Source organism: Sphaerodactylus townsendi, linkage group LG06 (genome assembly GCF_021028975.2).
Source record: "Sphaerodactylus townsendi isolate TG3544 linkage group LG06, MPM_Stown_v2.3, whole genome shotgun sequence".
Taxonomy (NCBI): Eukaryota; Metazoa; Chordata; class Lepidosauria; order Squamata; family Sphaerodactylidae; genus Sphaerodactylus; species Sphaerodactylus townsendi.
In genome coordinates, this window is record NC_059430.1 from 22,967,749 (window position 1) to 22,991,168 (window position 23,420).

A 23,420-nucleotide genomic window follows, 5' to 3' on the forward strand; every position below is an offset into this window, starting at 1 on the left:
CATTCAACTTCCTAAGCATGTTCAGATCTTTGGTCAGCAAATTTAGACTTGTGCCTAAATCACCCATAACTGAAACCACACATCTTATCTGTCTGCTTGCAGTGCTCGCGAGTTAGAGCTGGAGGACAGGCAAAGTCGGCTGCAGCAAGAACTCCGAGAGAGAATGGCAGTGGAGGGTAAGGGCATGGATTTTTGTTCACATGATTTTGGACCGGTCACACCCTCTCTGCCTAACCTACCTCGCAGGGATGTTGTGAGGATAAAACAGAGGAGAGGAGAGAACAATTAAAGTTGCTTTGGATCCCCACTGAGGAGACAGGTGGAGTCCAAATGAATAAAATAAATAATAAGAGTACAGTGGGGTGTTGTGTGGTTTCCGGGCTGTATGGCTGTGTTCTATCAGCATTCTCTCCTGACGTTTTGCCTGCATCTGTGGCTGGCATCTTCAGAGGATCTGAATCCTCTGAAGATGCCAGCCACAGAATCTGGTGCTAAACATCAGGAGAAAATGCTGCTAGAATTCTGACCATGCAACCACAACACCTAACCAGTGATTCCAGCCGTGAAAGCCTTTGACAATAAAAGAGTACAGTTTACACACTGGGTTGTTCACCTACAGTTCATAGAATTTCGGGTCATCACATTCTTTTATTTATCTGTGCAGAAACAGGGAGGGGCGAGAATTATATGACCCAGAATTCACTGTGTCTCATTTAAGGAAAAAAAGAAACTGTTTTGAGTTTCAACTAGCCTGTCCTTATGTAGGTTGGTGCACCCTTGTTTTCAGTAGTGAGTCTCAGCCTGTGTGGTGCATCTGCTAAAACTTTGGAGTACTTTGATTCCTGCGCTGCTTTTCTCTCTAGATCACCTCAAGACAGATGAAGAGCTGTCTGACGAGAAGAGGATCCTGAGCAGAAATGCTAGAAGTGGTGGAGCAGAGAGACTCTCTGGTGGCCCCTCCTGGAGGAGCAGAGAGGCTGCGGAGAGAGAGGAAGACAAGGACCTGGAGGCAGTCATGCTGTCCAAGGGGTTCAACCTGAACTGGTCCTGAGCTCGCACTCACTGCTTGCTGCTGATCGGTGGCGTCCTGTGGGCATCCACCACGTTGGCTGGAGCTGCCTGGGCGGTGAGGAGACATCTTGGCGTAGGAACCTCAAAGGCGGGGAGGTTCTTCGGCACCAGCGTGAGCTTGAGCCAGACCTCCTCACCCCTGAAAAAAGGGTTGGTTCCTAAAGGTGCTGAGTTGAGTGTGGGGTCTGCAAACCCGAAGCCTAAAGTGGGTGACTTGCGGTTGTGTGCCTTCCTTGCGGACCTATGCAAGAGGTCGTTGAGGGGTGTGTTATTTTGTTTGTTTGTTTCACATTCTTTGAGAAACTGCTTACAAAGCTTATTGGAAGGAGACTGAAAATATTTTTGTGTGTGTTTTTTTAAACAAACAAGCCTGATCCAGGTGGACTGCAGCCTCTCCCTTTTCATGTATTGCTTGACTAGTTGTGTCCTTTGCCTCTCTCTCTCTCTCTCTCTCTCTCTCTCTCTCTCTCTCTCTCTCTCTCTCTCTCTCTCTCTCTCTCTCTCTCAGTTTGTCTCTTTTTTAACCAATACAGAGGAGAGGAATGGCTTCTCTCTTCTTGTCAGACTGAGAACGTCTTGCAGCAGCTCCTAGGAAAGCTGACCCACAGAGTTCCACCAACAGACGGGGAATGTGTACCTGCAAAGATTCTTCCCACCAAAGAAGCCTGAAGCTGCCGTTCGTTTGCATGGGCACCAAGGACCCCGGAGGCGAGAGGGACTGGAATCTTGGGAAGGCTGATTTTTAGCTTGAGCCATACATGAGGGGCCCTTTTATTGTTTCTACAAAAGTCACAGGCCTGAACAGACCCATCAGAAGGGGAATCAAGAGGCAGAGCATCCCTTCTCAGCCCTACCATGTTCTGGACAGACAGTGACTGTGTTCCCACCATCTGTTGATACACTTAAAAAAAGAAGATGATGACAACAAACTACTATTGGAGTTCTCTGTTGTGAACATTTTGACACTGGAAAGTGCTGATTTATGAAAATGGGTTAATTTTGGAAGCATTTTGGAGTGAACTTCGGTTCAAAGCATCCTTCTGCTTCTTAACACCCAAAATCAACCCTGAAGACTGTTCAGTCGGATTGTTTTGTGTTTGTGGGGGTTTTTTGCACATCCGGAAATGAAGTAGAAAGACCACCCAGGCCCTTTAGTCACTTTAGGATCCTTTAATGTTCATTAACTTATTTTTTTTTAATACTTGAAAGAAGATTTGTGTTTGTACATTTTTAAGCGAGCAAGAGATGGGATATGTGTGTGCCTGCTGTGCAGCCCCAGTCTGTTTTGTTTTGTGTTCTTACTTCTCCCTGAGTGATGGTTCTTTTCAATGGTGTTTCTATTATGCACTACATCAGCCGAGGGAGAGGAGATGCTTTTGAAGTTCCAGGGGTCAGATCTGTTTTGTGGACTGGCCCTTGCAGGCCACCAGATCTCCAAGCAGATTCCTTGATAGTTCTCCTGGATGAGGAGCAGAGGTTATCGTCCTGCCCTGCCCTTTGCTCTGCTTCCCTGAAAGGTTATTTCCTTATGGTGACTACTGCTGTAAGTTTTCTAACAAAGCAAACCAGTATGGGGGGCATGGCGCCTTCTCTTCCCTATGCCCGCCCTCCAGCTCACCACTGCTCTAAAAGCTAATCGATGCGGTCCCCTGACAGCCTGCTTTCAAGCAAAGAATTAGCACAAGCCCCTCATAGGTCTTTCCCAAGCCAGCCTCTTTTGGGATCCAGGAAAGGGGAGGGGCTAGGGGTCCTACAGTGCAGTATCCAATTGAGCGAAGACTAGAGTCTTTATCTGTCACCAGCTAGAAAGGTTCCACAAGCACACACAGTTCTTCTTGGATGGTGCCAACCTGTCGGCTTCTGCACTCTATGCTTTTGTTTGTTGGTCTGTTTAGCTTGAGTGGGTGCCGTTTCAGCAACATGAGTGGGGAAAGTTAAGCCTGCCACTAAGCGGTGAAGCGGCCCCCACTTCTTCACTCTCAAAAGCTGGAGGAAGGTAGCGGACCTGAGATAATTGAAAAGAGGTGGTAATTCTCATCTGTGGGGTGAGGGCACCCTCCCTCCAGTAGGACAGTGTCAGCATTTGTGTGGAGGGACCATTTCAAAAGAACAGTAAAGGGCTGCCAAAGAGTGGAAGGGGACAATTTCTCCTTGTTTATTACGATGCTTCTGATCTTAGCCCTACTATTTCCTTTGTTTTATTTTCTTAAATAGTACCTTGGTTGCAGACTGCTCAAGGTCCCCCTTCTGACTGCCAGGACTTAGTCGTAATATTCACTTCTGTCAAAGTTTTATTTCCTTTCAGCAGAAGGCCATTGAGGCGGGGAGCTATTCATATTTTAAAAAATGATTTTTTTAAAATGTCTTGAATGGGGGGAGTAAAGACCAGCGGAAACTTGTTCTCAGCTTTTCTAGTTTTATTTTCAAAACAGTGCTTGAAATGGGAACAATTTTGTTTTCAGGAAAGGAAAAGCTGAGTTTCTCAGCTTGTGTTCTTGGAAAGAATACTGTGAATTTAAACCGTGTGTGGAAGTAGATTTGGCCTGTGCAAACATTTTGCCAGAAAGAAGGCAGCTATATCGAGAGAGATCTGGGCAGCAACATGGTTATATAGCCTACCATGAATTTTAATATGGTTAGTGCAGAGGAAGTCTCAGTATGGCTCTCAGCTGCTACGGCTTTTCAGTGCAGCAGTATTGCTCCCTTGAAGTAGTGAGCTACCCTAAGAAGCGTAATCTGTCTCTTTTTCTTTTTTTATTGCCATGAAACAAAAGCCCCTCAGAGGGTTGCTAAGTGTCCTTTGACATCTCTCCTTCCTCCAATAAAGGGATGGCCCGGTGACAATTCAGCCTCCTTGGCTGAGGCTGCTCTCTGCAAACAGGATCTGTGTTTTTTGATCTTTTCAGCAAATACCGAAGGCCCATTTACTGGGGCCAGGAGCATAAAAGAGAGTGTCCAGCTGCAAAGAAGTTGCATTTAGATCCCAGCATGCAAAACACCTCAAGGCTCAAGCTGATCTACTTCTTTTCAATATGTTTTCATGGAGTCTGGCAGACAAGGAGGATTTGTAGGACTGGCTATTCCATTGCTCAGGATTTCAGATTCCAGTCCAATGCTCCAAATTCTGTGCATAAAATGTTTTGTAGCTGATGGATATATTTTTTTAACCACTCAGATTTTTTTTGTCCTGTTTCCAGAGTGTTCAGGGCTAAGTATTGTAAGCATAAAATGGCAGAATGAACCATAAAATGGCAGAATGAACCATAAAATGTTGATTGCTTTTGTAGAGTCAGGTATGTGCTCACCAATTGGACTTTTCGTCCCTGTCATATTTAATACAGAACAATACTGCTGTTGATTTAAACTCAGCAGTCTAAAACCCACCAATAGCTTCCAGCCTGCGGGGAGGGATTTTGCCACTTCAGCCTTTTGTGGCTAAACTCCATCTTCTTCTGCTTAATGTTCTAGAGCAGGGGTGACCAACTCTGGCCCCCCTGATGTTCATGGACTACAATTCCCATCAGCCCCTGCCAGCATGGCCAATTGGAATCGTAGTCCATGAACATCTGGGGTGCCAGAATGGGACACCCTGTTCCTAGAGGATCCCTCTCCCTCAGGAGCCGCATTTGGAGAGGGTGCATTTTAGGGCTTCCAGTAGGGGAGAGGCAGTGAAGTCAAGTTCTGCTGTTGGAAATCCCTCAACCAGTGGAGATTTTCATTGATAGCCAACATTAGAATTGAAGATAGTGTCTTCAGTTATTTACAAGCCACTTCCCTTTAAAGAGGGACAGGAATTTCAGACCTTGCATTACAATCAAGTGGTCTCCTGTGGGGAAAAGTTATTTCCCAAAGAAAGAACAGGCTTGGGTTTTGTTTTGTTTTAATTAACTTTTTTGGGAATTGATCTCTGGGAGTGGACTGTGTCCTGCAAAACTGATAAAATTCCCTCCACCCTATCATTTCCCATTCAGTAATTAATTTGCGAAGAAGAGCAATAGAATATTGAATTCGAAGCTGGATGCCTAGGAATCTCATATCTCAGCAAGGTAAGATCATTTACATTCTTGGTGTTTGACCGTGGCTAAGCAAATTGAAGAAATACATCCAAGCAACCTTCCCTGGTGGTTTATATGCACAGTGTGTGCATCTTCTTCTGATTTCAGGTCAAGTTTTGTGAAAGCAGAAACCCCTTATTGTGTTAGTAAAATGCCCGGCTCCTTTCCTACCAAAGCCAGGCAAGGAAGACATACATGATTTCCGTCCATGGCATCTTCCTTACCTCTGCAGTCTAGCAGAAAGGGGTGTGTTACCTGTCTGTTGAAGATTCAGTAAAAATTCTTTTCATCCAGGATGGAGCCAGAATTCCAGCTTTATTTTCTACAATGCAGATCAAAGAGACAACGCCCACCTTCTTTCCAAACCGATTGGGAAGGCTGACTTCAGATAGCAAAACACACAGGAGATTGACTACCTTCTCCATCCTTGCCTCAGTCCTGATTTGAGCTGCTTGAGCACTCCCTTAACTAATAGAGCATGCCTCTCTCCCACTATCATCAGGTCTGTTTGGAGCCCTGATGAGGCATAGTATGGATTTTGTTTGTTGGCAGAGTTGTGGACCGTTTCTGCTATGCCCAGTTCAATAAGGCCATTAAGAATAAGTTGTCATCCTGTAAACTAATAGAAATCTGGCAAGACTTCTAAGCATTCTTGTACTTTGTAGCACAGCAAGAGAATGCCTGACCTCCAGTTCATTATAAATAATCACACTTCTCTCCCTCATCTGTCCCAGACGTTGTTGTGCAACAAGACAAGGCTAGAGTGCAGTTTCAAAACAACCGTTCTTTTTTCAGATCCTGCCATTTTCATTTAGGAGCTACATTTCCATGTCGCAGAAATATAGAAATAGGATGGGTATTTCTAGCTCAAATGGTGGGTTTTATTGCACCCGGAAGATGAATCATATTTTTCCTCCCGCTGTTTCAGTGTTTCCTGCACTACTCTGTGGCTGCTGTTCTCCCACTGGGAGTCTTGTTCTGTTTTTAAGTTGAGTGTCTGGCCTTCTTTTTTGGGACATGGTGCTAATCAAGTAGAAACACAGAAGCACACTCATTTCTCTCCCTCTGTGGGTTTTTAATCTTTTCTTTTATATATAAAAAATGCAAACTAGAATGTTTCTCAGCATCCATGGTTGTGCCTACAGCTGCATGATCTACTAGGGTGAACTTTTGATAGACGGAAAAAAATTGTGGCCACCTCCTCAAACGCTCCCTTCTTTTTGCGTTTAAGAAAACAAAGTTAACCAGAATGTTTACATTTGGACTCGGAGAGGAAAGTGTGTGTGTGTTATTATTGTGTGTGTGTGTTTCCAACCTCGTGAGTTTTTTTAAAATGCTGTGAGTTGGGACTGTTCTTTTTTCTTTTGCAATAAAGAGAATATCATGGAAGCAGATGGTTGATATTAAGAGATAGGGAGACTCTCTCCCAGTGCATGATGTGTGTAGAAACTCCCGAGAACTTCCCGCCTGCCAGGGCACAATTACGGAATTTTGTAAGCAGGGTAGTTGAGCAGATGAGAAGCGTCTTTAAAGCCGCAGAGTTGAGGTAATGTCATGTTGTGATGGCATTTCAGTAATTTAATTTTTTTTACGTGTGTGTATATTATATATGATATATATATATATAGAATACGTTTGTATGTGATAACCAGTCCCAGCGGAGGGATTTAATGTGGTACCTTCCCCTTAGGACAGGTGGGAACTCTGATATTCAGACTGTTTTATAGTTGGTGTGTGTGCAGTGTAACAGGAAACTATGTTGCCATTACTTTTCATGTCTAAAACCCCGAGCCCGTTTTGCCTCCCCACTTGGATGCATTTCATTCTGTATGTTCTTATGCACACTTTCGCGTTGATGGTGTTAACATTTTAGCACCTGGCGTGTAACTAAAAAAAAAGAATAAAGTCATTAATTTTTTTTTCTTAGGTTGCTGTTGGCTGAAGTTTGGATTGTTTTGTGGTTTGCGATCATATTGCTACTTTGGGAGTCAAGAAATGTATTGTAATTAAGCCTCCCAATTCACTACAAAACAAACGGCTGCGCTTCCACAGAAACACTGGTATCCCTTCTACATTAGGACTGGGCTGTGCTTTTGAAGGCCTTTGCAGTTTGAGGGCTAACATAGATCTGATGAGTTTTCACAATATTTTGTTTGACTTATCAATCCAATGACCTACTGTGAGCAATTAGTTTACCAGTCATTACCATCCTGATAATTCTAAAAACTTTTAATTAAAATGTATTCAACTACCACAACAGCAAACAGATGGAAAAGGAACAAAAAACATACTAAGCAAGTGCACGTCAAAGGGTTTGCCCATTACATACCGTCCAATTCAGCATAAAAAACAAAAATATAATAATAATAATAATAATAATAATAATAATAATAATAAGAAGAAGAAGAAGAAGAAGAAGAAGAAGAAGAAGAAGCAGCAGCAGCAGCCTTTATTTGGCATAACAATAATCAAAAATATTGTTGAGTTGTCCTAATTTTACTTCTAACTATACTGTTGTCAGAAATCTTGGGGAGCAGCAGAGTGTTAAAAATGTTCCATGTCATTAGTAAATTAAGTTGTTAGTAGTAGTTAAGAGGGTTGGATCTGGGAGACACAGGCCGATTATATTCTGGTGCTCTACCCGCACAGCAGAACACGCGTTTCCTTAGCCGTGGCAGAGTTTTTCATTGCAGACACACCGCAGTTGCCACATATCCTGAAGCCCCCAGTTCCTTAAGTGGAGGCAAACCCTGATGTTTTCCCTTTGCTTCCAGAGTTTCTGCTGCTTTTGGTCTTCCCCATAGGCCCCTTCCGCACCGCATGAAATAATGTGTTTTCAAACCACTTTCACAACTGTTTGCAAGTGGATTTTTTGCCATTCTGCACAGCTTCAAAGAGCACTGAAAGCAGTTTGAAAGTGCATTATTCTGCATGTCTTGAATGGTTATGCTCTATGTGAGGGAGGGACAGAGAACAGTCAGAGGGAAAGAAGAAGGAGGCAGCAGCAGCAAGGGAAGAGCCAGGCAGAGCCACTGTGCTTCAGCAACAGCACAGCATGCCTGGCAGCCAACTCCTCACTGGAGAGAGAAGCCAAAAGATCTCCACCAAGCTCTAGCTCCTCCCACAGACAACAGCTGGATCTGCTTCTTGTGTTTGTGGCTCCCTTTTGGGTGACTCAAAATAGTTTTTTTAAATAAAACACCTTTCCTTGCACAGAGAAGGAAAATGCGCTGCGTGTTTCCCCCTCAACTTCTTCCCTTTCAGTCAGCATAGCCAGCAATCCGGGGCTTACCTGCGTGAAACACAACAATATCAATTAGAAATAACAATATAAACATTTAAATGGGTTTTATTTATTTATTTATTTATTTATACTTTAGGCTTATATGCAGCCCGTCCCGAGGGCTCTGGAAGTGCACAGCATATAATAAATACAGTCATAAAAAAAACCAGTATAATCGACTAAAACTTATAAAAGCAGCGAGATTAAAACTAAACAGTAGCATTTAGTACAAGTAAAATACACGTAGGTGGCCCGGTAACCTAATATCAAATTCTTCTCCTAAGGGAGGAACGGCAGGTCTCGCGAGATGTTATAGGCCCAGATGGAAGAGCCAAAGGGGCACTATCAGCTGCTGGTCCCTCCAAAGGCCCTGAAGTGAACAGCTCCGTCTTGCAGGCCCTGCGGAGCTCACCAAGGTCCCTGCAGGGGCCGAACAGCTGGTGGAAGCGTTGCCCACCAGGCCGGGCCAGGGCTGTAGGCCCTGGCCCGTGTGGAAACCAGGCCGCATCATCGAGGGTGGGGACCACTAGTAAATTGGCCTTCTGCTGAGCCGAAGAGGCCGATGTGGGAGACATATGGGGTGATGCGGTCACCGAGATACTGAGGGTCCCAGGCAGCGTAAGGCCTTGAAGGTCAACACCAACACCTTGAAAGCGATCCGAACTCTACTGGGAGCCAATGCAGTCGGTACAGCAACACAGCAATCTTGCGCCCAACACAGCAATCTTGCGATGACCATGTGACCTAGAAGTGGGAGCATGGGTCAGTCACTCTCTTGGCAACCTAACCCATTTCACATAATAGTGGTTGTGACGATAAAATAACAGGGGAGAATGATGGAAGCCATTGTGGGTCCCTATTAGAGGCTCAAACAATAAATGAAAACCAGTTATCAGGTGGGTTAATGTATAGGAGTAAGTGACCATTTGGTTAGTACATTATTGGCTGTATTTACTCTGAGATAGATATTTAGTCAGGTTAATATACCACTTGGCCTGCTTGAGGCATAAACAAGCCTGCTAAATCCAAGTAAAGCATAGCATGGAAGGATTTATTTTATTTATTATTTGGTTTTGTATGCAGCCTACCCCAAAGTGCACAACAGACCTCAGATAAATGCCCCAGATAAAAGTAGGCCAGGCAAGTTGGGACATTTCCAGTGTTTATGAGTGGGTACAGGTTGGCTCTAATCACAATTAAGTAAAGTCCTACATGATCCATTTTCAAAATCGATTGATTGTTTGCTGGGCTTAAAGAGAAATGTCTTCAGTAAAGAGGTAGTGGCCATTTCAACCCCAGTAAAAAAAATCTATGGTTAGGCCAACAGAGCCTGGTATATCCTTTACAGGTTTCACAAGAGGGTCCATAACATGGAGAAGAATTGTTTAGTGTCTGGAAAAAATTCATATGGGGAGAAGGGATGGTCCTTGAGGTCCTTGGTCTGAGACCAAATAGGCTTGAAGCCAAGACCTGGGCCCTACTAACTCTGGAAGCAAGAGGAGATAAGTTAAATTTGTTCTGGACTCAGTGGCACACACTATTAACCACACTGCAGCTGTATCCCTGGACTACTATGCAGTTTCCAGCCCTCTTCAAAGAGGCCAGGGTCAAGCACATCACCACGACAATCCAGATGTCATAAGGTATTTTATTACAGACTGAGTCTGAGAGGCATGTGATTATGAGGAGGAAATGCACTTTGAGTTCACTGTCTAGATGAGTTTCCTTAGTATAAAAGTTGATCATTGTTGATCTTTACTGTAGTGCTGATTCAGCAGTCCCTGGAGGCATCACCACACATTGCACACCCAAAACCCTGCAGGAGGAAAATATCATTGCCCAAATGGGAATCAGTATTTTGGGAAAATCCTAAATGTCACCACTTGGTTAACAATGAATCCCTGCATGATGATGTATAACTGATGTGGTGGGAATCACCCCACCATTTTCTAATTATGCTAGGGATACTAATATACAGGAGATGGGTGAGACCCTGTTAATTTTAGTCTGCTTTCAATGACTTGACACTTTCTGCGTTTCGTGAGTCGGTGCTTTTTCTGCACAGTTCCATTAGAGGAGTCATCTTTAAATGTTGCATTTTCTTTCTCCTCAATCCACCGACCAGTAGGTGGTGCCCCAGCATAAAATTCTAGCCGTTTTGCTTCCGCAATGGATGTAGTGAATCCTGAGGACAGTTCATATTGATTAAGAAAATGGGTTCATAATCGTTATATAAGTAATCCAGTGGTAGGATTCAGTAGGTTCGCACCACTTCGATAGAACCGGTTGTTAAGAGCGGTGCTTGTAAACAACCAGTTGTTAAATTATTTGAATCCCACCACAGCGAACCGGTTGTTAAAATTATTTGAATCCCACCACTGAAGTAATCCAAAATGTGAGCTAGAACAAAGTGAAGCTATGCTTTTGTGAGTGTTTGTTTACGTGTATGTGTGTTCTCTTTAAAGATATGCGATAAAATTGCACCAGTCTGCCTCACCCACTGTATTCTGCTGACTTGGTGGCAACCAACATGGAAACGTTAGCTGTTGTGGGCTGTTGGCGGGATTTTCAGACCCCAAAGGAGAGCTCTCTCTTGGGCTGTGATAAGGGAAAGAGGTCATGTCTTCCCTAGTGAAATTTTATGGGTTAATCATCAAACTCCAAAAGTCTTTTCCTGGGCTTTCCTGGCCCTGGTCCCAAGAATTCCACATGAAGTTTGGCCAATATATATGAAGTTGTTGCAAGCTGGAGTCAAACCCTTACACTCCATCAAGCTCAATACTGTTTTACTCTTAACCAATTCAGATTCTTCCTTCTACCTGAAGAGAGATCCTATAACAGGAATCATTAGGGACAAAAGCTGGCACCTTCTGCGTACAAAGCATATGCTTTCCCTCCAGATGCATACAATACTGGAAACAGAAAGTTGGACTTCTAGAATCCCTTTCAGTAAGCCAAGTCTGGTATGATTAATAAAGTAGCCCAGCTGTTATGTGGTGGCAAACTCCAGATATGGAACAGCATGCCTTTCTCTACATCATTGTTTCAATTAATTGGTGGGTATGGCTTAGAGGTCAGAAGAAGAATGGGGCAACACTGGATTGCCCTGGTTGACTGTTGTCAAAGTGGGGATGTTGGTTGATTGTTGTTTGGAAGGTCTCTTGTGTGTTTCACACCATTCTGGACAAGAAGAAATGTGTGTGCATATATTTTCCTGGCATGGTATAGAATTGAGGTGGATGGGGCCTCCAGAGTCATCTAATCCAAAGCCCTGCACACAGAGGTGGGATCCAACCAGTTCTCACCACTTCTCTAGAAGTGGTTACTAATTTTTCTGAGTGCAGGTAAGGGGTTTACTAAAGCAACCTCCCTGCCCAATAGGGACTGGAGGGAGTGCGTGTGTCTTGGCAGTGCCACTGTTTGAATCCCACCACCATCAGAACCTGTTATTAAAATTTTGGATCCACCACTGCCTGCACAATGCAGAAAATTCACAACTATCTCCCCACCCACTTACACACATCCAGAGACCCCATACTCAATGGCCAGAAGATGACAAAAAAAATCCAAATCAAAACCTCTAGGATCCATGGCTTAGGGCCTAGGTGTCAATCTTCATGACCACCTCAGATGTCCCATCATCCCCTGCCAGCATCATGCTGGCAGGGGATGATGGGAACTGTAGTCCATAACATCTGGAGGGCCGCGAGTTTGACACCTGTGGCTTAGGGGAAGATTGCTTCTTGACCCCAAAGTGACAATCAGCTTTATCCTGGACACACAAGAAAGGGCCACATGACCCCAGCACTGACAAAACCTTTTTTTGCCCTCCTTTGCCGAAGTTCATAGGATCAGCATTGCTGTCAGATGGCCACCTAGCCTCTGCTGAAAAACCTCCAAAGTTGGACAGCCCTTGGATGCCATTTAGCTGACTCTGAGGACTATGTTTTATTAAAAGAACCCAGGTGTTTACATACTAACCTTATGCTGATCCTAGGCTGCAGCTCCCTTTCCTCATCATGTGTTGTTTTTGCTGTGTTGAACACCATCTCCTTTGCAAGAGAAGACTGAAGAAAAGTAGGAATTGTGCAGGTAATTAAAAGTTATCTCACCCAAGTCCTCTTCGTCACCTGTTAGAATTTCACCTTCCTGTCCCCACCATGGGCCTACCGTGTCCTTGTTCTTTTTATGTTCTTTGAGCATAGCAAAAGAACTTTTTTAATGTGTTTAGCATATTCTACTAGCCTAAGCTCATACTGACCTTTAGCTTTTCTAACACTCTCCTCACAAGTTTTATTTGTTTCTATTTATTTTTGCTTATAAGGTCCTCTTTCCATTTCCAAAATTTGTTTTTATTTCTCAAATCTTTGGAAAGCTGTTAACAGAGCCCATCTGGCTTCTTTAGGCTGTTCCCATTTTTTCTTCTCATAGGAATCGTTTGTGATTTGTTCCTTCAATATTTCGCTTTTAAGAAACACACACTCCGGTTGAACTTCGTAAGTCTTATTTCTGACCATGGAATTCTACCCAGCATAACTTCAATTTTCTTAAAATTTGCTTTCCTAAAGTCTAACCTGTATGTCTGACTACTTACAGCTTTTCCCTTCCCAAATTATAAATTCTAAAATCACTTGGTCACCACTACCCAGAGTGGTAGTACTTTCACCTCTGTAGTCAGTTCTTCCCTGTTGGTGAGAATCAAGTCCAAGATAGCAGATCCCCTAGCTTCTCTTTTCACTTTCTGGAAAATGAAATTATCAGCAATGCAACTCAGGAGTTTATTTAACTTTCATTTTTAGCAGACTTGGTTTTTCAACAGGTATCTAGGTAATTAAAATCTCTCATGACCACTGTGTCTCATGTTGTTGAGGACTTTGTAATCAGGAGTTATCTCACCCAAGTCCTCTGCCTAGCCTGGTTGTCAGAAGAAAAACTAAACAAAACAGAACTTCCATCCCAGATTCATGTATTTCTTCACAAGCATACACATCCTTGACATATAATTCTACTTCTACCTGTCCACTGGCTTTAGCAACAGCAGTATTGTCCTGCAAATGCCCTTTGCACTGGATCATCGCAACATCGGTAGGCAAATGTATAACTACCAGCACTCACTTCCTCCTATTCTGGGGAGTGGAAGCTTGTCCTCTCATCCACCTGGGTCTGAGAAGTTTCCTTCAAGCTTCATGGAAGCTGAGGGAGTAGCCCTTATTCCAGCGGTCCAGAATCAATATCTGTGGGGAGATCCTGAAACCGACCACTTAGCAGCAGAGGGTCAGAATGTCTCCTAATTTCCTGCTCCTGTGAGTTCCATGCAGTGGCGTAGCACCAAGGGGCCAGGGGGGCGCCGGTGTGGGGGTGTGGCAGGGGCGCAGGCAGTGGTGGGATTTAAATAATTTAACAACCAGTTCTGGTGGTGGGATTCAAATAATTTAACAACTGGTTGCTTACAAGCACCGTTTTAACAACCAGTTCTGCCAAAATGGTGCAAACCTGCTGAATCCCACCACTGGGCGCAGGGAACAAACGTGCTCTGGGCGCAGTTCCCCCTTGCTCCAGCCCTGGCTCCACGTGCCATCTTCCTGTGCTGGATGCTCCTCCATTTCCTAAGATGACTTTCTCTCCTCCTCTTCCTCCTGTTGCCCTCTCAAGAGTGTGTCATGCGTTCTGTCCATTAACTCTTAACTTGCCTGTATAAAATGGGAGATACAGGGACTCAAGTGTGCCTCAAGTCCCTGTATCTTCCCCTGTAGGGCTAACAACAGACACTTACTGCCTGTGTAATTGCTGTTACCCTCAGGTAAGAATACAAACATGCCCCAGACCTTGAATGTCTCTCTCGCTAGCTATGCTGCCAAGATCAATTGAAGAAGTGGTTCGGCTTTTCGTCCTTTCCTCTGACAACTCCCCTGCCAAACAGCCTCACAAGACTCACTGCTTGCAGAACCAAAAAACTTCTCAGCTTCATACACGGCCTCCAGGCTTGACCCCCAAGCTAAGAGCCAGCAACAATCACCTTCCTTAATCAGCTACACTCAGCTACAACCCAGGTAAAAAACAAAAAGAAACAATGCTTACTTGAATAGACAACACTCTCCAACCGTTATACATACTTTCAATCACTGCCCTCCCACACAGTATCCCCATGCTACTGTGGCAAATGTGTGTTCCCAAATCCACATTTTCTAACATAATTTCTAGGGAAGAACTGATGGGCAGAAAAAGAGGAAATGACCACTGTGCGTGTCGATTCTCCCTTGCAGGTAATACTCCTGGCCATCTAAGGTTACTAGTTGTAATTGTGTACCAGTTGTAATTGTGTTGGTGGAAACAATTAGATGGAAGTGTCTTTGTTGGAGAAACAAGTGGGCAATAGATAAGTCAAACACAATCCTTTCGCCTGCCAGTGCAAATTAGCAGTGGGTGGGGTATAGGGAAGCTTGGAGATCTTGGTCATGCTGGCAGGGGCTGATGGGAATTGTAGTCCATAACATCTGGAGTGCCAAAGGTTCGCCACCATTAGAATTACCACTGATCTCCAGGCTAGAGACTAGTTCCCTTGGGAAAAAAATGGCAGCTTTGGAGGGTGAACTCTGTCATTACACCCCACTGAGGTCTCTCCTTTCCACATTCCCCCAAGCATTCCTTCCCCACACAAGAGCTCCAGGAAATTCCTAGTCAGAATTGGAAAACTACAGATCTGGGAATCCAGTTTTCTTCTTTCCACCCTGAGTTTTCTGCCTTGTCATGTGGCTGTTAAAAGGTACAAAGTTCTGCATGGGACAATGAAGCTGGCCACTGATGTGTCCGTTGTGGTGAAGAAGGTAAATTCCTACATTCTCTTTCTAGGCTAGCTTGAACAGCTGCTGTTTTCACTTTCGATTGACAGGAAAAAGGAAGCTAGCAAGAATGTCATGTTGAGAAATGCTGTATGTGAGGCAAACAACTGTGCCTCATTTCCACCCAAAGCTTTCATTTTGTTTCCTGTAAATGTATCCTGTCAACAGGAAAGCGCTGCTTTATTGCTCCACCCCACAACTCTCCCACTGTCAATCAAATCTAATTCTAATCTGGAGAATCGGGTTTGATTCCCCACTGCTCCACCTGAGTGGCAGAGGCTTATCTGGTGAACCAGATGTGTTTCCGCACTCCTACATTCCTGCTGGGTGACTTTGGGCTAGTCACAGTTCTTTGGAACTCTCTCAGTCCCACCTACCTCACAAGGTGTCTGTTGTAGGGAGAGGAAGGGAAAGGAGCTTGTAAGCCACCTTGAATCTCTTTACAGGAGAGAAAGGTGGGAAATAAATCCAAACTCCCCTCCTCTTCCTCCTCCTCCTCCTCCTAATAGCTTTAGAGCTCTCTTACGCTCATGTACACACACATCTGTGTAGTATTGTTAATCAGTATTCTTTAAAAAGAAATATGGTTGCCAGCTCTGGGTTGGGAAATTCCTGGAGATTTGGGGATACAACCTGGGGAGGGCATGGTTCGGGGAGGGGGAGCAACCTCAGCAGGATATTATGCTACCAAGTTCACTCTCCAAAGCAGCTATTTTCTCCATGGGAACTGATCTCTGTAACTGAGAGATCTGTGATCATTCCTAATCTGCAGCGCCAACTGAAGGTTGCCAGCCCTAAATGGAAGAGACTATGGACTTGCACTTTCCCCTACTAAATCTGTCTCTGGAAATACAATAAATGCATTTTCTATCCAGATTTTTTTTCTATCCAGATTTTTTTTAAAGCTCCAAATATACCTCTGGTCTACCACTCCACCCTTGTAATGTTCCCTGTCGCTATACCACTGTGACAGAAGAATCCTGCTTCTGCACAATTTGGGGGAAGGGGGTGGCCATTTTGTCTCCCTTTCTCCAAGTCCATTCGTGTGAACAGAAGTTTTAAAGGAGAATTTTTCAGAAAGGGGATTTCCTTTTATAACCCCTCACTGTTTTCTTTCTCCTTTCTGTCAATCTCAACCCCTTCCTGCCCTCGTCTTCTGACTTAGCTGAGACTTCTCCTAAAGGGGTCAGGCTTTTGTAGCCTGATAAATAGATAATCTTGCATCTGCCTCCCCTCTCTCCCAAAGTCACAACAGGCCCCATCACCTCTGCTTCCCATGTCACCATCTAGAGCACAGGTGTCAAACTCGCGGCCCTCCAGATGTTATGGACTACAATTCCCATCATCCCCTGCCATAACATCCCCTGCCATCCCCTGTCCATAACATCTGGAGGGCTGCGAGTTTGACACCTATGATCTAGAGAATACAACCACAGCAAACTGACCTACAGTGCTGTGAAATTGCCTTCCTTTTGTTCTCTTGACATGTATTTTTATTCTAGTGTCAATATTTACACAATGTTTACCTGAGAAATGGGGAAATTCCATCATATCCATATTCTTCACCATTACTTATAGCCGCACCCTTAGGAGCATTTCTGTCAAATCATACCATAGCTGACAAATGGCGACCCAATAGGATTTTCAAGGCAAAAAAACCTTCAGAGGTGGTTTGCCATTGCCTGCTTTCCCATCATGCCCCTGGTAATCCTTTGAGATTTCCTTTCCAAATTCTACCCAGGGTCAACCCTGCTTAGCTTATGAGATCTGAGGAGATCAGGGTAGCCTGAGGCTATCCAGGTCAGGAGTATTGCTGTGTAGGAAATCATTTCCCTTGTGTTCTGCACGCAGGTAGCCACAAACTATTCATGCAAAACACAAGGAGGTTGTTAGGTGTCAAACCTCGGATCTATGATCCAAATCAGACTCTATAACTTGGAGGTTAAGAAGACTTAATTGGTAGATACATGGGTAAAGGGGAAAAGCTGGCTCTGCTAGAACCTGGAAACAACCCCAATATTAGGAGACCGAACAACTCCAGACATTAGGAGACCCAAAAGGATTTCTCAAACAAGACTGATCCAAACATTTTTGACATTCTAGATGCACTATGGCTTTGGTGCACCCACATCCATGATATAGAAAGTGCTAATAATTTTGTTCATGAAAGATAACATATTCATAAATATTTTGAAAAACAGCAAAGGAATTCACTTCAGTCTACTTTGGTGCCCCCTAGAGCCTGGGATACACCTAGTCCAATATACAGTAAATACAAAACTATGCACTGTTCCAAATTATCCAGACTTGACTCAGATATAGGAAAGCACCCAATGATTCAGATATAGGAACGCACCTAACGAGCCCTAGGCACCCTGTTAGTTTTCCCATATCAGATCATTAATCTCCTCATGAGAGGCATATTTTTAGTTCATCTGGGGCATACTACAAAAGTAAAACTAGTACTAGAGAATGCATATAATGCCATCCATTGATCTTCCATAGATAATTAAAGAAATTACCCAAGGCCATTAAAATGACTTACCAAAAGTTCACAGGTTACAGGCAACGAGGCCATCTTGCCCCATATGTCCCTCTTCGGCCTCTGCATTCTGCAGAGGCAAATTTGCTGGTGGTTCCCAGCACCTCAATGATGCAGTTAGCCTCTACCCCGGCCAGGGCTTTTTCTGCTCTAGCCCCTGCCTGGTGGAACACTCTTCCTCCAACTGTTAGGACCCTGCAGGACCTTAGTGAGTTCCACAGGGCCTGTAAAACTGAGTTGTTCCACTGGGCTTTGGAGGAGGCTGGCCACTGATTGTCCGCTCCCCTGCTAAAATCCCCCCAGGTACCACTGCTGGGCATTATGGCAGCCCCCTCCTGGAGGGGAGGATTGGAAGCTCAGGAGCCACCTAAAGTAGGCTTTATGACACTTAGAATGTTAATGTATTTATTTGAAGTTTGTTATGTTATGTATTGATTTTATCTGTATTGCTTGTTTGGTTTTATCTATACAATGCCCAGAGCCCTTCTGGGGTGGGCAGTATACCAAATGTAAACAACAACAACTATAGATTCCAGTCCAGTGGCACCTTAGAAACCAACAAGAGTTTCAGAGTATAATATTTTGAGAGTCAGATCTCTGTGACAGACTGGAATCTGTTGTGCCCCTAAAGGAAAAATGATAGATAGATAGACAGACAGACAGACAGACAGACAGACAGACATTTAATTTATATATCGCCCTCCCCCAGATTAGCCACTCAGATAAACCCCCAGGAGTGCTGCTTCATCATCCGTCACCTTCGAGAAGGAGGATGAGATGTGTCAGGGGACAGAGGAGAAGAGGGAGTTCTGCCTCAGGGAGAGCTCAGGTCTGGCCCAGGAAAAAGATCAGACAGAGTGAAGGGTAGCTCTGCCTGGTTGTGTGATGGGGCAGTTGAGCTCTATCTCTGGGAGAGATGCTCGATTGTTAGGTCTGTCTCTGGTGGTGAGCAGACCTTGTACAATTTAGTCTGACTCTTGTAAAAGGGCAGGCTGTTCTGGGTGGAACCCTGTGTGTTGAGAGAGGATCCGACCTGGTGGCTAGTCAATAAAAGTCTGTTTGTGGCTGAAGGCACTGTCCAACTACTCTCTGAAGTCATCACCAGTTTTAAATTATTGTGCCTCAACCAAGTTTCTGCTTTGTCTACCTGAAGACCTATGCTGCTGGCTTGTTCGTTTAAAACCAACCTGTAAATAAATAAATCTTCCTAGTTGTTTATATATTAATCCATTCTCAGTGATCTCTATAAGCTCCTTGTGCATTACAAAACTTACCTCACAGCAATAAACCCAAAGTCGATACACTCACTACCTGTAGAACACCTAGAAACTGAGGGAAAGGTTTATAATTCAAAACAAACCTAGATCCCCTTTAAGGCTTTACGTGGCCTGGCACCCTCGTACCTTCGGGACTGTCTGACCCCGCATGTCCCAGTTCGGCCTTTGCATTCAGCGGAAGCCAATCTTCTGGTGGTCCCCGGCCCTTCAATGATGCAACTGGCCTCCACTAGGGCCAGGGCCTTTACAGCCCTGGCCCCTGCCTGGTGGAATGCTCTTCCTCCAACTGTCCGGGCCCTGCGGGACCTTGGAGAGTTCCGCAGGGCCTGTAAGACCGAGCTGTTCCACCGGGCCTTTGGAGAAGCCAGCCGCTGATGGCGCCCCCTCCTTCCCTTTTTATCATCTGTGGCCTTTTACATCTTGGGCCTTTCCGTTTCCACCTCCTCAGAGGACTTTTAGATTGCCGGATGCGATGTTTTGTGCGCTGTTTTAAATGGTTTTAATGTGAAATTTAGAACCCTAATTTTATTATATTGTATGTATTTATTGAATGTGCTCTTCTTGTTATTTTAGATTATATCAGTTGTTGTACACTGCTCAGAGCCCTTTGGGGGTGGGTGGTATAGAAGTCAAATGATTGAATAAATAAATAAAAAAAATCTTAGGAGACTGTGTGCATCCCCCCAGAAGGAAAAACAAGCTCGTCAGTCTTGCTTCACCAAAGCTTTGATTCTCAAAAACGAATGCCCTGAAACTCTTGTTGATCTCTAGGATGCTACTGGACTTGAATCTAACAGTTTTAGTGCAGACCAACGTGCCGACCCTCTGAAATGATAAAAACTACCAGTGAGCCACCACTCCTTGCTGAGCAATTCAGGGTCACCCTATGAAACTAATTAGCAGTTTGGTTCAAGACAGACAAAAGCACAGACAAGAGGAAGTAATACTTTGCTCAACATAAAATCAACTCGAACATAGATGTGATGATGGCTGCTGACTAAAACGGATTGGGCAGATCTATGGAAGATAGTTCCATCACTGGCTATTAAGCATGAGAGCTGAACTAAGTTCAGAGGCGGATTCTGTAGACCAGTCTGCAGGCTGGGGCCATTTTCTACAGACCCTGTTTTGTGAGCTCTCCTATGACATCTGACTGGCTACTGCTGGAAACAGGATGAAGGACTCAGTGGATCTGCTTTCCAGTCTAGCATGGCAACTCTTATGTCCATATGAGTTCTAGACAGATTCTGTAGTCCTTTCATTATTCCCTTAGCTATTCCCTTTGCAAGGAACTTTTGTAGAACAGTGGTTTAAAGGCTGAGGGCCAAACGAGAGCAGGGTTATCAAGTCTGGGTTGGGAAATTCTTGAAAAGGGAGCTCACAGGGATGTGATGCTTTCTGAAGCTGCCATTTCCTCCAGGGGGACTGATCTCTAGAGATCAGTTATAATTCTGGGAAAGCTTCAGGCCCCACTAGGTGGTTATCAGTCCTGTGCTGGAGCTTTCTGAGGGAGGTGACTTTGATCAGATCCGTAATGCTGCAGAAGAGATGTTTAACTCTCCTCCCCTCTGCTACCACACACAATTTCCCTAAACTGTTTTAAGCCTGGGGGGAGGGTAGGCATGGTTCAGTTACTACTCTTCCCCCCCATACACACACACACTGCAGCTTAGCATAGCACAGGAGAAGGCGGTTCATGTGTAGGAGAGAGCTTTGTTATCTGCATCCTTGATGCCACAGCACAATCCATACCACCTGTTGGGTTTGTTTGTTTTTTGTGGTCAACTTACATATCAGGAGTTCCAGGCATGAAAATATGTAGTTTGGAGCTGAGCTGCAAAGGAGGAAACCCCCTAGTTCAAAAATTTCCATCAACCTGAAGATTTGGTTATCTTAGTATATTTAAGACATTATGGCCTGTGTCACACTAATTCGGTGTTTTTCTGATTGTTTTCTGCTGGGGTTTGTGACGGTTTTACTGGGTTAGTTTTATTGAGCTACTACATTAGTTAAAAAAAACTTTTGTTGTTAGCTGCTTGAAGCAGGTCTCTGGAGAGCAGTATTGTGAACACCCGGTTTGAAAATTTCTGGAGATTTATGAGTGGAGCCTGGAGAGTGTGGGGTTTGAGGAAGGGAGGAACGTCGTCAGCAGGTATAGCGCCGCAGAGCCCAGTCTCCAAAGCTGCCATTTCCCTCAGGGAAAGCTCTATAGCCTGGAGATTAATCCCAGGAGATCTCCAATCACCCCCACAATGTTGGCAACTTTACTAGAGAGGTGGTGTATACACTTTGTAAATGAACATACGTAGGTCACTTGAGAGACTACATGTCATATTTTCCCCAAGGATATCCTCAGGCTGACTTGAGAGACATGTTCTGGCTTTCCAGATTTCATAGCAAGCGCAGGCCCAATTTGGATCAGGACCATGGTGTGTGGGGAGGTGCTTAAAACCTCCTTGAACTATTTTCCTGACCCAAAATGGCCCCAGGGGTCATTATTTGCCTCACTGAGTACTCTATGCATATTGTTGGGCATCCCATTACCTTTATCCAGTGGGCCAAACAGCAGTTACTTGGGGCCAAAAACTGTGGTGACTTTTGAGGATTCTAGTTCAGGGACTAAAAGATTCTGTGCATATTGTTCTGTAGGCAGCTGGGAATTTACAGCCTCTTTATGCAACAAGTCTCTGGACAATATTTTGGCTCCTATGGCTCTGTGGATTAAGGTCACACCTGCATGTTTATCACTGGATAAACGTAATATCAAATGCTAGCTTATGTGTGTGAAACAGCCCTCGTAAATCTGGCACCAGAAACAGGCCAACACTCACCTTTCCCTACAGTTTTCAACAATGGTCGTTTACACATTCAAGCAGATGTTCATGGTGTTAAATAATCCAAGATTGATTCACATGTGTTTGGCCACCTGTGGTTCCATCCCCCTGAAAAACCATCTTCAGTGTCATACGTAGGGAACAATTATATTTCTCCCATGTGCTGGACCAGGCGTGTTCAACATTCTCACACTTGTATTTGGGAATGTCGTCTTCAAAAGCAAATTTTGCACATACAATAAGATGTATACAGCAAAATGTGGAAAAATGATCTAGCTGTGACATGCCAAAAATGAGCAAGTGATCCCCCCCCATCACATCCCCATGTTAGAAAAAGCTTTGTTATCTACATTTCAATGTGTTGAGCAGCTGTTATCCTTGGATCATAATCAGTAAAGAAGTGTCAGCTGTAGAAAGTGAAGGTCAAGCAGTATTCTACAATGCATAAAACACCTGCATCTTGGCTTAAGAGTGGCAGCCGTTTGTCGTGGCGGGGTGAGAAAAGTGTGCTTGCTAAAATCCAGTCGCTCATAACAATCAAAGACATACCATTATCCGTCTTTTCTCTGCTTGGTGGAAAGTGCCGTCAAGTCACCGCCATCTTATGGCGACCCCATAAGGTTTTCAAGGCGAGAAACAAACAGAGGTGGTTTGCCATTATCTGCTTCTGCATGTAGACTCTGGCTATCCTTGGGAGGTCAAATATTAACCAGGACTCTCCCTGCTTAGCTTCTGATGAGATCTGGCTAGTCTGGGCCATCCAGGTTTGTACCCAGGGCATCTTCCAATCTATGAGAAATAATGACTCCAGTCCCTTTGTACCCAGTAGCATAAATGTGTGTATGAACTGGTCCTGCATCTTGATGTAAATAAGAAACGTCATATTAGTCTCAAAGTCCCCACTTCCCAGTTTATACCAGTGATTTTTTCACATGCTGCTTTCAGGAATGACTTTACCCATGCCTTGTCTGACAAAGTAACCTGTAAGATTTGCTTTGGTATTTGGGGTCTCTTTGCAAAATTGCCGGGGGATTCTGAGTAGCCAGCTAGGTCTGCTAAACTGGGGCCTGGAATGCAGGGTGGGATGGGGGAATAAACCAGTGAGAAATCCAGATCCTTTCCCTCCATGATATTACACTATGTACTCATACCCTGTTAACATATGGCTTAGCCTTTAATATATAAGTGCCTGAGCAAGTCAATTTCCCCCTTTATCTTTTTTTTGTCTCTCCACTTTTAACTTATTCTGAACTGCACTCAATTCTCCTCAGTTCGTTTTGGGGGTTTTTCTTCTTTTTTCCTCTCAGGAAATCCCCCTAAATATACAGAAAAGCTGACCTTATTTGCAGATAGTCCCTTTTCACTGCTTGCCTGATAGGTACTTAACTTGTGTGTGTGTGTTTGTGAAGCGCTGTCACTTCCAGCTTATGATAACCCTATTGAACTGATGTCTTCCAAAATGTCCTGTTGTTAACAACCTTGCTCGGGTCTTGCAAACTGAAGGACATGGTTTCCTTCA

The 23,420-nt window shown here is 44.2% G+C and overlaps 1 protein-coding gene across 1 annotated transcript in view; it reads left to right on the forward strand.

Annotated features, from left to right (window-relative positions):
* Positions 1-1,051, forward strand: part of MICAL3 (microtubule associated monooxygenase, calponin and LIM domain containing 3) — a 220,536-nt gene extending 219,485 nt beyond the window's left edge. Inside the window, 5 exon segments of the mRNA XM_048502423.1 lie at positions 103-176; positions 864-913; positions 915-956; positions 958-975; positions 977-1,051. Of these exon segments, the coding sequence (XP_048358380.1) occupies positions 103-176; positions 864-913; positions 915-956; positions 958-975; positions 977-1,051 (259 nt within the window).
* Positions 1,052-23,420: the final 22,369 nt, after the last annotated feature.